This window comes from Delphinapterus leucas, chromosome 5 (assembly GCF_059928025.1).
Source record: "Delphinapterus leucas isolate spDelLeu-1000000601 "Yukka" chromosome 5, BTC_Dleu_Yukka2, whole genome shotgun sequence".
Taxonomy (NCBI): domain Eukaryota; kingdom Metazoa; phylum Chordata; class Mammalia; order Artiodactyla; family Monodontidae; genus Delphinapterus; species Delphinapterus leucas.
This window is the reverse complement of record NC_143133.1, coordinates 1250919-1265540: the sequence shown is the minus strand read 5'-3', so window position 1 is coordinate 1265540 and position 14622 is coordinate 1250919. Positions and strand designations below refer to the sequence as shown.

The following is a 14622-nucleotide window of genomic DNA, read 5'->3' as shown; positions in this document are numbered from 1 at the left end:
AGCCTCGAGCCCAGGCGCGGCGCCCGCAGGGGAGGAGGGGGTCGGGGGAAGCAGGCCCCGCGTGGAGCGAGGTGGTGAGACGCCCGCACGCGGCTGGGGGAGGCGGTGGTTGTCCTGGTGGACACTTCCACGGTAGGTGTCCAAGCACAGCCTCTGGCCAAGAGCAAGGGCAGCCCCCGGAAGATGCCTCAGAAAAAGCCCGACCACACGCCGACAGGCTCGGCGGGCCGCAAGGCTGCCCACAAGCTCGCCCAGAAGCTGAACGCCCAACTGCAACGGGCGCATCTGTGTCGACGAGTCCTGGACCCCGACAGGCAGCATCGCTCGCCCCACCGCCAACCTCATCGCCAGCAGGAGCCGCAGGTCCCACCCTGCCCGCGCCCGCGGCTCTTCCTCCTCTGCTCACCCAGGCCCCTGTCCTCTCTTGTCCCTCAGACCTTCTCCTGTCCATTGCTGATCAGGGGGAGGGGGGCTGTTCCTTTGTGAGGGTCTCGGTCCCTGGAGCCAGCAGGCCCTGGCCCCTCTATGACAATGCTGTCTGGGGACCCAAGAGCTGCCCCATCTGTTCAGTCCATCTACCCTTCCAACCTCTGACTCCCCTGCCTGGTCCTGGGCCTCCCCTGACCTTGGAGGTCGGCTGGCTGCCTCAGGCCTCCCGGCTCCGGCAGCACTCAGCCCCTCCCATGGGGAGGGGAGACTTGCAGGGACTGCCCTCCAGCTGCCTCTGGGCCTGGGAACAGCTAAGCAGGGTGGAGCCCCTCCCCTCCTCCTCAGCCGCTGAAATGGGCAACAAAGGCTGGATTGGGGGTTTGTGTCCCCCTCACCCAGTCCCTTTGTAATGTTCATTAAAGCCTTTCCACTCCTTGGGAAAAAAAAATATATGGAAAACCAAATACCCACAAACCCACACAGCTAAAATGTCACCAGCACGACCCGGGACGCCGTGGGCTCCTCAGAGGTTGCTCGCCCCACCCCCGGCCTCCTCACACATCTTCTGAGAGCCTCCCGCGAGCCCCGCCTCAGTCCCCGGGCCTCCCTCCTGCCATCCGGCAGAGCCACTGGACGGTGCAGACACGGCCACACAGGACTTCCAAGTCTAGGGCATAGAAGGCCTCCACCTGCCCCCTGTGACCACCTGCTGGGGGCACGACTGGCCTCCGAGTGGAGAGCGGCACCTTGCAGGAAGGTCCTCTGGCCCACTCCGGCCTTCAGATGACGCTGCAGCCCCAGCTGACACCCTAACTGCGACCTCATGAGAGACCCTGAGGCAGCACCACGCAGCTGAGCTGCTCCCAAACTCCCCACCCAGAGACACCAAGACAAGCAATGCGTGTTGCTCTCTTAAGGCACTAAGCTTTGCGGTGACCTGTTAGGCGGCAACAGACACCGAACACAAATGTTCAAGCAGAGGTGAGACCTAAAACAGGGGTGCAACTCTAATGAAGCTGTAAAAATCAGGGTCAGAGAAGGTGGCAAGAGGCTTCAGAAATCGGAAACTGAGGCGAAAAACACCTGCTGATAAAAGTGCTACCAACACTGGTGCTTTAGTAAACTCTCTCCCCTCGCGGGAGGCCTCACCCAGCCGCTCTCACCTCCTCGTGTGCAAACCACACACGGGCACGGCACGGCTGCTGGCAGCTGTCCACCAGCCCCGCCAGCTCCTCACAGGCCATGGACCCGTCTCCCAGCACATGCCTCTCCCCCACCTCCGGCCCCTGGAGCGGCATTCAGGAGCAGAGGGAGCTGCACGTCCAAGCTAAGCCTGCTGGACGAAGACGGACCATCAAAACGTGTTAACAAAGAGCTCAACCCGTTTCAAGAAGCTCTTCATTTGCAAGAAGAAAGCTGGAAATGTGCAGCAAAAAAAAGGAGGCAAGTGGCAGCCAAATGTCCTTGACAGTCACAGTCTTCTATCTAGTGACCCCAGAAAAGGAGGCTCCCCCCACTCTGTCCCTCAAGGGCTGGCCACTGATTAACAATTACCAACCAAACAGAAACCATCCTTGGGTGCACCACCACTCTCCAAAAAGAAACCCCTAGAAAGACCCAGATTATTCTACAGGATGGAATCAGGGAGCAGCTTCCTCAATTCAAGTCTAGAATTACTCATCACAGAGCCAGCACAAACACACTTGTTAATAACAGGTAAAGAATATCCTAGCAGCCATCGCTTTTCTGACAACATGGAATTATCAAAGCCCACCAGCACCCAAACCCAGACAGGAGGGGAAGGGCTCATGGCGCTCACCCCCCACAAAGACCAGGGAGAGGCAGCAGAACTGAACTGTAACTGTGCACCTTCAGTTTGGTGTTTGCACTGAGCATGATGCCCATGGCAAAGCTGTGCAGAATGGGCTCTGGAGGGATGCTCAGAGGCAGAGAGGCTGTGCTGTGAGCTGCAGGGGGTCTGGGTGCACAGCACAGCCCCACGCGGCTGCCTCTGGCGTACAGCTCGTGAGCAATCTCCACAGTGATAAACTTCTTGGTACGTCTCGCAGTGCTGGAAGGGTTGATGGAGAGCAAGTTGGTTCCGCAGAAGTAAAATGGGTGGTCTTTGGAAAGTGGTCTGAATTCTCTTTCACACTTTCAAACGGGTGGAGATTGCGCGGAGATACGCAGGGACCAGGAAGAGGCCGAGTGCAGCCGGCTGGCGGTGCTGAGCTGTCACGGCCACGCCCTGCTCCCGGCGTCTGAGAGCAGGGCTCCTCCCCAGGCGTGATGGGGGTCCAGCTTCAAACACGGGTGTCGCACAGCCTGACCTTACAGCTCGCACCTCACTCACAGCAGGCCCGGCGCGGTAAGTGCACACTGCTCCGTGCTCCGGCTGGTCCCCACCCACAGATCCCCACCAGCTGTCAGCACCTGGACAGAGGCACGGACCTGGAGCTACACCCGGACTCTGCGTGGACGCAGGTAGGCAGGTAGGCCAAACAAAACAGTGGGTATGTTGCACTTTTCATACTTTCGGTGACGGGATCTGCACATCCTTCAGCAACTTCCTCTCCTCCTGGACGTGCAGTAAGTCTAGAGTTACGTGGCAGGACATGCCACCATCTGTCATTCCTTCCACAGCATCTTACAGCTCTGAGCACTGTGCTGCCTCCTTGGGCGCGAGGGCAAAACTCCTCAAGGGTAAACACCTTGCGGTGAAATTGCAAGACAAAGAGAATGTGCATCTTCAATTTCACCGGACAGTGCCAAACTTCTCTTGAAACTCGGGGTAAGGAGTGATCCTCTGCCAGCCCTGCATGGGGATCCCCCCGTGGCTTCATCTCCTTGACCAGAGGCGCTGGGCTTGTGCCCACTCGCCTCACCATGACCGCGACACGAGGTTCCCTGCTGTTCCCGGGCTCAGCAGCCTCTCTTTGTGAACTCACTGGCCATCCAGGTTCTTCTGTAAACTGTCCTTCTCAAAGCCTTTCCACTCTGTCCTTCAGGGTCGCTTGAGCTCTGCACATATAGCTTTCATCTCATTTTAACGCAGCTCCTTTATGATCAGTCTGCCTTAAGAAACCCTCCCCCACAAAGAGACAAAGCTCTTCTCCCGTGGCGGCCGAGCTCTGACCTCACCGGTGCGGTCCCAGTGCCTGTCCTGAGCAGCCGGCCCACTCAGCTGGCCAGCAGTCCTCTCCCATCTGCCTCCACACGCTTGCGAGTCTGCTTCTGCGTTCTGCTCTGTGCAGTTTTCGGTAACAGAACTTCCTCTGTGTAGGGCAAGTCCTCCGGCTGCGCTTCTCTTCAAACGTGGCTATGCTAGCGTCTACTTAAAAAAGCAAAGAAATTCCTTTTGGGAGTTCTCCCAGGATGATACTGGATTTACAGTCTAACAGAGGAGAGATGACAACGCCGACTCCAGAACACCGTTCTGAACACCGTGCGCCTCCTATTTCTCTCTGTTCAGGTCTGCTAAAATACCAGCCATTTTTCTCCAAAGTTAGACGTATTTTGTCATATTTATCCCTTGGTACCTTATTTTGTTACTATCACAGACACCACATTTTTGGCGTTCCATTTCCTCTCTGTGTGTTGCTCTCATCTCTCCCGGTGCTGGGAACTCTTCCTGAGTCTCAAGGTCTCCTGTACACTCCCTTGAGCCTCCACATGCACCGCCTCTCAGCCCTCTCTATTTTTTTCTCCTCTTACTGTACTGCCAGTACTTTCACTACAACATCTAATGTCAGTGGTGACAGAAGGGTATCCTGCTTTGTTCATGAGTAGAGAGAGAATGCTTCTACAGTTCCTTCAATACGTGTGATGCTTAAAGTTTCTGATAATCACCCTTCAGCAGATTAAAGGAAGTTCCCTTCTAATCCTGGCTTGCTGTGTGTGTATCAAAAAGCAATGACTTGGGACTTCCCTGGTGGCGCACTGGTTAAGAATCCGCCTGCCAATGCAGGGGACAGGGGTTCGAGCCCTGGTCCAGGAAGGTCCCACGTGCCGCGGAGCAACTAAGCCTGTGCGCCACAACTACTGAGCCCGCGCTCTAGAGCCTGTGCTCCGCAACAGGAGAAGCCACCACAATGAGAAGCACGTGCACCGCAACAAAGGGTAGCCCCCGCTCGCCGCAACTAGAGAAAGCTCGCATGCAGCAACAAAGACCCAATGCAGCCAAAAATAAATAAATTCAAACAAACAAACAATGACTTCTGGAGAATTCCCTGATGGTCCAGTGGTTAGGACTCTGCACTCTCACTGCCAACGGTCCAGGTTCAACCCCTGGTTGTGGAACTAAGATCCCACAAGTTGCGTGGCTTTTATCAAATGCCTTTTCTCCACCTACTGAGATGATCATTTAATGTGCGACAGCAAATCACAATAACAGATTTTCTAACATTACACCTGCCTTACATTCCTGAGAAAAGTCCCACCAACCCACTCACTTCAAGTAACAGTGAAGAACCAAAGATGGCGGCCTAATCTCTTTAGTTCCTTACAATGGAATCAAGCCCGGACCATGTCCAAAGAGACGGTTTATTCTATAAAAATGATTAAGAACACTAGTCAAATGTCTTCGTCATTGACACAGTACTGCCCTTCAAACGCCATGGCGCCAGCGGCTGCGTGAGGTTCTGTAACCGCCTCCTGGAGAAGACGCTCGCCCAGGACCAGACGTCCAGGATAAGGCCGAGCTTCCAGCAACAAGCAGCCTGCCTCCCGCTGTCCCTGTGGGAGTATTTTCATAACCCGGAGCGCAAAGGTAAATATCGTTGCTCCCAAGAGTTAAAATGGCCGCTCCCTAACACCACCTGCGTATTAGATCTAAGATCTACAGAAGGCTCGCCACAGACTGTGCTGATAATGTTGCGAAACAGGTGACTCTGCACTGCAAGGGATGTCCCTCAAATGCAGAAGCTCCCCAGAATGAAAACACAACAGCTCAGAAGCCATCACAACACCGACCTCGTCCCTGTGCTTTTGACAGAAGACCAGAAACTGGGACGCCGCATCACCCTTCCTGCTTCTCGGAGTGGAGGCCATGGCCTTCTTCCTCCCTGGAGGAGACCCCACTCCTCGCTTGGGCTCGGCCTCTGCCATCTTTTGAGGAGTGTTCTTTCCTGTCCCCGGGTCACTGTCTCGGTTCTCAGCAGAGCAGGACAGCTGGGCTCTCCGCCTCCTCTTGACAGGAACGCCCTCTTCCCTCGTGGACTTCGGGCTGTCAGCAGCTTCTTCCCTGACTCCTGAGGACCCAACCATTTCTCCCAGAGACTCCACAGCAACGCCTGCCTCCTTGGCCACGTGGGGGTTGAGATGGAGCTGGTCCCCCACGTAAAGGAAGGTGAACTTGGCTTTCCTCTCCTCTACGGACATGCTTGCAGCTGCTTCTGCCTGAACGATGCCCATTGCCCACTGGGCCCTCAATTTCCCTGAAATAGGTTTCAACAGCTGAAAAGAGAACATAAGACATTGTAAGTTTCATTATATAAACATAAAAGTTAACCCACTTTAAAGAAGAATACTTTTAGAATTTCAGATAAATATAGAAATCAAAAACTACAAAAACCCATTAACTCGAAGGTTTTTGACAGAGTTCAGACCAGTAAAACTCTACTGTTTCTTTAAACTAGAAATCAATTCCAATTACATTTAACTAACCCTCATATATAATATTATATACATGTTTATATATAGATATATATAAAGGAAAACAAAAATTATAAAACAAATTATCTCTGGGAGTCATCAAAGGAGTAAAAAGGATAACCTGTGTCTCTAAAGAAACCTGCCATATTGTATAACACAGCACACTTGGCAAAAGTAAACAGTGACAGACATAAGAAGCCGTTACAACATTTCAACCAACCACAAGTTCAAAACAAGATAAATAATTAAGAATAGAAATAAAAGTTTTGGTCTAAAATTATACTTAAGGAACATCTATCACCTTAATTTTCTCAGCTTTCGTGGGTGCCTGCTTGGCACTTTCCTGGCATAATTTTTCAAACTGTCCTTCTCCTTCAAAAGCTACAAGGCTCTTCTCAAATATCCAAGCTCTTTCTGGGGCATCACCAAAGAACTGTACGTGATACTGGCGTGCACTCTTTTTCTGACCTAGTTTTTAAAATAAAATGTTAGAACTTGAAAGTTGGAATTTGGGATGAAATTAGGCAAATCTATTAATAATTACTGATATAAAGTTAGGAGCTGCTTTGAAGTTGCTTTATTGGGTGCTGTTGGAATCCGTTAACCTCAAAATAAGTCCTGCTCTTTTTCTCCCCACCACACTCCACCCCAAAAGGGGAAACACATTTACGAGACTTAGATGAGGTTCAAGACCGACTGGGAAAGAATGCTGACCAGATTCACTCCTCATCCCCTCCCTTCCAAGAGCCACTGAAGAAGACCCCAAATAAATAAGACGAGAGAGGACAACAGCAAAAGGGGACCGGGCAGCAGTGAGGGGACACAGGCTACTGTTCACAGCCTGGGTTCAAATCCCAGCCCTCCCACATACCAGCCGGGTGGCCCTGGGCCGGCCACTCACTCACGGCGCTCAGAGGGGGAACAAGGGCATCGATGACCTCCCAGGGCAGCCATGAGGCCACAGAGTAGCCCCTCACACGTGCACCGCTGTTACTCTTAGCAGGAAGAAGCAGCCACATTCTCAGTGCAGACAGAAGGAACCTGGTCCCCAAGCCCAGAAGGAGGAGTACCAGATCCGGCTGGGGTGGGGTGAGGTTGAAAACAGCTCGTTCAAAGGTCAGACCTCTGTGCCAAGGTGGGGAAGAAAGGCAGATTTCCACTGGGGAAATGCCAGTCCCTGTTCCCTCACACAGAGCACTGGCCACAAAATATCACAGGACACTTCCTACAGAACCCGCGCACCAGAGGAAAAACCTCTCCACTGTGTCTTTTCTCCAAAAGTTGGAGCTTCCCCCAACTAAGCGACCACCAGCCAGCCAGACCCTGTAAGATAAGCTAACAGTCTCCCTACACATGGGCTGCAGGCAGCTGAGTGCAGCCATCTCAGACACAAGCGCAGCGCCAAGGTCTGCCCCCGCAGGACCCAGAGAAGCCTCTAACATGAATGATTCCAAAACACACAGAAACAAACAGTCTCTGCAGGACCACAGACACTATGCCAGGAAGAGATGACACCTGACAGAGGGGAACTCTAGTTTCCTATGAGAAGAGAACAAAGACAAAGAAAGCACTACGAGAAATTTTAAAATACAGTCATGAAAATAAAACTCAAGAAGAAAGCTTGGGGCTTCCCTGGTGGCAAAGTGGTTAAGAATCCGCCTGCCAATGCAGGGGACACGGGTTCAAGCCCTGGTCCGGGAAGATCCCACATGCTGCAGAGCAACTAAGCCCATGCGCCACAGCTACTGAGCCTGCACTCTAGAGCCCGCAAGCCACAACTACTGAGGCCATGCGCCACAACTACTGAGCCTGCGCTCTAGAGCCCATGTGCCACAACTACTGAAGCCTGTGTGCCACAACTACTGAAGTCCGTGTGCCTAGAGCCCGTGCACTGCAACGAAGAGTAGCCCCCGCTTGCCCCAACTAGAGAAAGCCCACGCACAGCAACAAAGACCCAACGTAGCCAATTAATTAATTAATTGGAAAAAAGAAGAAAGCTTGGATGGAAAGTTAAGAATAAAATAAAATCCAAAAAAAATAAAAAAGTTAAGAAATCTCCCAGAAAGAAGAAAAAGTTTAAAATGAAAAAATCTACTCTCATAAGAAACCCACAGGATCAATCCAGGAGGTATGATACCCAAATAACTGGCCTTCTAGAGAGAGAAACAGAGAAACTCATCAGAGAATTAACAACACGAGAGCACGTCTCAGAACTAAACCCCCCCCAAGTGCCTCATCCAACGGGTGACCCACATCAGGGCACATCCTTGTGACATTCAAGCCATTGGGGGAGGGGAAGAGAACAGCTTCCATGTTCATGAAATGAGAAATAGAATGGCAAGGTACTTCAAGAGCAACTCTGGATGCTAGAAGGAAATGGAGTAATACCTTCAAAATTCCGAGAAGAATTATTTTCAACATAAAATTCTACACCTAGCCAAATCATTAATCGAGTGTGAGGATAGCGAAGCAGCATCCTCCGAACCACAGGAACTCAAATTTATCAATACCCGCCATTTACACTTTCTTAGGATGCCAAAAATGTACTCCAACAAAAAAGGAAAACTGACCAAGGAAGAGCACAATGTGGCACCATGGAAAACAGTGCATGTAACTCAGTAAAGCATCTTAAAGAAAGTCTAAGATTACTACTATGCAAAAGACAGAGTGCCAGTAATACAGAGCTAGGTAGGAGAAAGGGAGATTCTAGGAGAGAGCTCCAAGGGAAGAAAAGATGAGAGGAAAGAATTCTTCCACACTGAAAGAAAATCTTGGCAGCAAGGAAAAAGGTTAAAAAATGAGATCTGGGCTTCCCTGGTGGCGCAGTGGTTGAAAGTCCGCCTGCTGATGCAGGGGACACGGGTTCGTGCCCCGGTCCGGGAAGATCCCACATGCCGCGGAGCGGCTGGGCCCGTGAGCAATGGCTGCTGAGCCTGCGCGTCCGCAGCCTGTGCTCCGCAACAGGAGGAGGCCACAACAGTGAGAGGCCTGCGTACCGCAAAAAAAAAAAAAAAAAAAAAAAAAGAGATCCAAGAAGCAGAAAAGGAAAATGGGAATCAAACATAGGTTTTCATTTTTTCCCCCAATCGGAAAAACTAACTACATAATAGGATGAGTTTTAAGGACAGAGAAATAAACACTTGAAAAAAATTAAAGCTGTATGGACAGCAAAGTATACAATTTCAAAAGAAAGGCAATAATTAACTCCAGGAAAAACAAAAGGTTGTACAAGAAAGAAAATGCAGTTAAAGAACACAGCTCAGTTTTTCACTGAATGATACTTACATAGTCAAAATTATGTGAACAACTAAGTTTGATGTAATAAAAACAGTGAGTTAATTATATGGGGAGGATGAAAGGGAAAGAAACAGGAAATGATTGAAGAGATCAATCTTCATCTTCCATAACAGAAAGTCAAAAGAAAACACCTAAATGATAAATCAAAAAAGAGTTCAAACTGGAAGAAAATGTTTACAGTTAAAAGTAATTCCTTCTGGGGAGGGAAGGGGACTACTTTTCACTATTAACCTCTCAGTACAATCTGACTTGTTTGTAAGTGTGTGTACTTATTGGATTTTAAAACAGCTAAGATTCAAAAATACGTCAAGAGATTTGTGTCTGCTTCAATTATTTTAATACTTTGAAAGAACTTCCCTTGGTCATAAAAATGAATATAAATATATGTCATAGCATTTGCATAATGAAGAAAAATCTATTACAGTACATATGATGAAATAATATGAACGCACAGCATTTTTTAAAATAAACAGTTAATGACACAGAAAAAATGCTCCTTACATGTCAGCTGGAAAAAAAAGCAGAGGAGAACATGATAGGCTGATCCTAAGTTTATAAAATTAATTAAACGTTTCTGAAGTTCTTTCCTGCCTGGAAATTTGGTAACAAATGTAACCCAACTTTCTTGTATTTTTAAGGTTTTTTTTTCTAATCCATATGAATTTTCTTTTGGTCCAAAATTGACAGGTGAATCACTCATTTTTACCACCATAATTAACCAACTGTCCCAGCACCATTTGTTAGTAACCCTTCCTTCCTGTGACTTCTGATGTTCATCAATCACTGTCGGTATGAAAACATTTATCACTGATGCCCCACCCACTCTCCCTTCTAAGAGAACGTGGCCTCCACCAATAGCCCAGGAACCTAATTTTGTACTATGTTCGTTTCCTCCCCATCACGGCACATTAGACGCAAGGTGGCCCCTGACCCCCTGGGCTAGACTGAGCCAGAGTCTCTGTCCAGATTCTGTGGGGCCTTTGAGTTGACAACAGCCATTCATGCATGCAGAATGGACCCCACAAAGAGATAAGGCTGCCTCAGCGCTGCAGATACAGAGAGGAAGAGAAGCCACAACAATGCAGACGAGGCCAGGTGTCTACAGAAGCAAGGGACAAAATCACAAGGACAAAAGGCCACAGAATTCCACAGGAAACAAAGAACAAGGATCACCACCGCCTGAGTTTCCTGGTTCAGTCCCTGGGGGTCCAGAGCCCCCAAAATAGGTAAAGCAGAAACTGACAAAATTTCAAGTAGAAAAAGGCACATCCATTATCACAGTGGGAGATCTCAACACACCTCTCTTCGCAGCCCTACAGAACAAGCAAGGAGGAAAAAGTCCTATTACAGTGTCTAATAACCCAGAACATGAGAAAGTCAGGGTACCTACAATATTTTTAGAAAATGATGGGATTTAGAAAAAAAGCAATGAGGGTTCCTTTCCATAACACAGAAAAGGTGAAAACAAAAATCTCCACAACAGAAGATAATGTGACTCAATACCCTGGTAAGAGAAGACTAGTAGGACCCAGGTGCACCAGGGAGATGGTGGCGTTCCCAGCTGCAAAAGAATCCAGTCTTCTTCACAGTATAATACCCAAAACACACATTTATCTTGTTTCCAGCTTAAGGGGTTAGGCCTCAAAGTTGCTGGTTAATCCATCTAGATGCCCTTGGAGACGGTCACCAAGACAAGCTCTGCTGCTACAAATCACGAAAACGCTATCAGATTTTCAAAGGAAACCTGAACTCTCCAAAGAGCTGTGCTCTCTTCTGCATGTAGATTATACTTCAATTTTTAAAGCTTAAGTGCATTACTACTGATCCAGATTCAAGTAATCCCAAGTATGATAAATAAAAAGAAGTACACATACGCAAAAAGAAAAAAAAGAAAATCGGGGGTGGGAATCAGGGGTAGGGTGAGGAAGTTCCATCTTACAGGGAAAAAAAAGTTCCTGCTTCCCAAGACCCCCTGCTCAGCCATGCCCACGCCAAAAGCCGACCCTCCGCCATAGCCCCGCCCTTCCCCTGCAAGGACGCCTAGCCCCTCAGGCACGCCCAGCACGGGGTGCTGCACAGGGAGCTGGGCTCAGCACTGCCAGGAGACCTGCCTCACACCCCAGTGCCCCTCTGTCTCCCATGGCCTTGGACACAACCAGAGCCCAGACCCGAGCTTCCATACACCACTCTCTACTAAAAGGACCCAGGGGGCTTCCCTGGTGGCACAGTGGTTGAGTCCGCCTGCCGATGCAGGGGACACAGGTTCATGCCCCGGTCCAGGAAGATCCCACATGCCGTGGAGCGGCTGGGCCCGTGAGCCATGGGCGCTGAGCCTGCGCGTCCAGAGCCTGTGCTCCACAACAGGGGAGAGGCCACAACAGTGAGAGGCCCACGTACTGCAAAAAAAAAAAAAAGGATCCAGGTTTCTTCTCAGAAACAGCTGGTTCCAGGACTGGGGCAAAGAAAGTTCAAAATGAGCCCGGAGTGTATTTAGTTGGGCAACACGTAAGGAAGTGCTCCAAGACGGATGGAGACGTGTCAGAAGGACACGGCTGAAAGGGACTTCATGGGCTCCCACCGGCCAAATCTGGGACGATTTGCACATTAAAAAGAGTGAAGACTGTAATACATAAGTAATTTTTTAGGAGGGAGTTCACCTTCACAGAAAAACGCCAGCCCCTTAACCATGAAACGCATGGTAAAAATGAAGAGCTAGCATTCAATAAGCCGATGGATCCTCAGGGAGGATTAAAACCACAGAGCAAGTAAGGCTGTCAGGGAGCCCGGTCCCAAGCACGGCCACTGATGATTCACCAATGACAAGCGGAGCCGTGCCTTCCCACTGGAGAGCTCTTGGCCACCACCTCCTGGGCAGGCGCCGGCTGCACGTGTCCTTCCGCCACCCCCAGGTTCTCACGGGTTCCTCTGACCCTTTGCTTTTCAAAGGTCATCTGAATCCCCTTCCAGCTGCAAGGCCTGCATCCTGGCTCTCTTCCTACTGAGCTGCTTTGCAAATGCACATCGTCAGTCTTCAGAAGTTGATCTGTGATTACAGAGGCTGTGCCTCCCGGCAACCCAAAACCATGCCTAGAGAAGCGCACTGTTGGGCTGCACCCCTCCTTCCAAGTTTGGGCACCTTCCCACAACAACTCCTGCCTGGCCGTGCACCCTGAGTCTGATCACGAGACCAGAGCAGCCTGAGAGAGTGGGGCTGCTCGAGACCGCAGAGGCTGGGAAGGGCACCCTGATTCAGCCTCAGGGTGAACACAAGAGCAGGGGTGCACCCTGGGACCCCTGAAGCCCTGTGGCATGGACTCCCTGATGCTGGCAAGCTGAGGATGCTAAATGCCCTCCACCGAGTCAGAGCCAAAGCCAGCCCACAGGCTCCTCTCCAGCCACCGCCTTCCTGCAGAGTGCATGCGCACGCCTGGGCCTCGGGGCAGGGTCCAACCACCCAGGGGGCGGGAGGCCTGGCGCCTGGGGCTAAGGAGAGGTCCTCTTCATCCCGAACCTGCACCCCCTCAAGCCTGTTTGCCAGGGAGCCACCAGTGTACCCCACTCCCAGCAGCGCTGCCCCGGCGAGAGCTCAGGCCTCCATCCAGAGGCCAAGAGGGGCCACGCACTCACGCTGAGGCCATGCAAGGCCAGCCCACAGCTCCAGCCACCCGCGCTTCTGGGGGGCACAGGTCACTTGGGCACCAACTTGGTCACCTCCAGCTCAGTGTCACCGCCTCTCACCTCCCTCAGACCAAATTCAAACTGTAGAGCAACTCTTCAGGAGAATCTCAAAACCACCTGATTTGAGGGGTTTTTTCCCTCCAAAAACACATGAGTTTTTATGTGTTTCATGAACTGTCCAATTATTATTTCAATTAGCATCTGCTCTAATCAATAACATACATTCTTAATATGTTCTTAACTGTTCTGTGTACTGATTTATGTCCCCAAGTTTCATGACACCAAAAAGATGGTCATTTCTAGTTTTTTTCCTTCTTCCCACAGACCTAATAAAATAAACTGGGACTTTTTTTTAAACTAAGACTTAGTATAAAATACTAATTCTGAAAATCATGCTGAAGCAGTCACTGTATATCTAAGTAATAATAAATTATTTATCATAAAACCTGAAAAGCGATACAAGGCAAAGACTGCTTTCTCTTTTAATACTAATTCAATCAGATAAAGTACGCATCTAATTTGGATATAAAAAGAAAAGGCAATGTGTCACGTGTGAATCACTAACTTCAGGCAAAGTTGCAAAATGAACCACAAAAAACTTAACAACCCACCCCACCCCCACCTCCAAGCCGATTCAAACCTTGTTGTATGAATGGCCACTAAGCACATGAAAAGATGCTCAACATCACTGATCACTAGGGAAATGCAAGTCAAAACCACAGGCAGCAGCAGATAGAAAGTAGAGCGGTGGCTGCCAGGGGCTGGGGAGGGGGCACTGAGGACCTGCTACTTAACAGGGACAGAGTTTCAGATTTACAGGATGGAAAGAACTCTGGGGACGGATGGTGGCGGCGGCTGCACTTCATCCCACTCAACTGCGCACTTAAAAATGGTTAAGATGGCACGTTTTATGTTTGTGTATTTTAACACAATAAAAAAGAGAAAGAAAGAACCACAGTAGGGCTGTTTAAGGAAGAGTAATAAAGAAGTTTGGAGATGAAAACAATTAAGTGCAGAAGATAAAGATGGAAAAAAAGCCCCCCAAACGCAATACCTTTCAGTTTGGTGTAGCTGTGCAGGAGTGGATCGTCAGAGACCATGCATGGCCACCAGGGGTAACCGGACACCTTGGACCACACCAAATCCCCGACGTTGTACTTCAACAGCTGGTCTTTGTCTCTGCTGCTATTTGGACAGGATTCTTTCTTAGCTGGAATCTGAAAATGAATAACAACAAAAGATACATCTAGTACCTACCCCTAAATCCAGCCTCCTATCCATAGAAGACCAAGAATTAGTCAGACAAGAGATTCAACACACACACACACACACACACACACACACACACACACACAAACCCCTAAAAAGAAGCATGCTTTCCCTCACTGTTTTTCAGGTAACAGCCCTGACATCACTTCATCAAAATCGTTCGTCTCTTGCCCGCAGCTAAAGGTCAGCGAGTGCCTAGCACACTGCAGGTGCACAACATGCCCTCAGCTAAAGGACTGCAGGTGCACATTACGAGGATCTCCACATAAATCTATTTCCTTGGCCTGGTGGGTGATC

The 14622-nt window shown here is 49.7% G+C and overlaps 1 protein-coding gene across 3 annotated transcripts in view; it reads right to left on the bottom strand.

Annotated features, from left to right (window-relative positions):
• The window catches only part of NSD2 (nuclear receptor binding SET domain protein 2), a 77699-nt gene that overhangs the window by 36837 nt on the left and 26240 nt on the right, over window positions 1–14622 (bottom strand). For all 3 annotated transcript variants that reach the window (XR_016393178.1, XM_022554885.3, XM_022554891.2), the window contains exons 3-5: window positions 14111–14273; window positions 6383–6549; window positions 5401–5883 (exon numbers count right to left, since the gene is read on the bottom strand). Coding sequence is in view for 2 of the 3 variants with exons in the window: in XM_022554885.3 (XP_022410593.2) it covers window positions 5401–5883; window positions 6383–6549; window positions 14111–14273 (813 nt within the window). In the remaining variant the exon portion in view is untranslated. The remainder of the gene's footprint in view (window positions 1–5400; window positions 5884–6382; window positions 6550–14110; window positions 14274–14622) is intronic.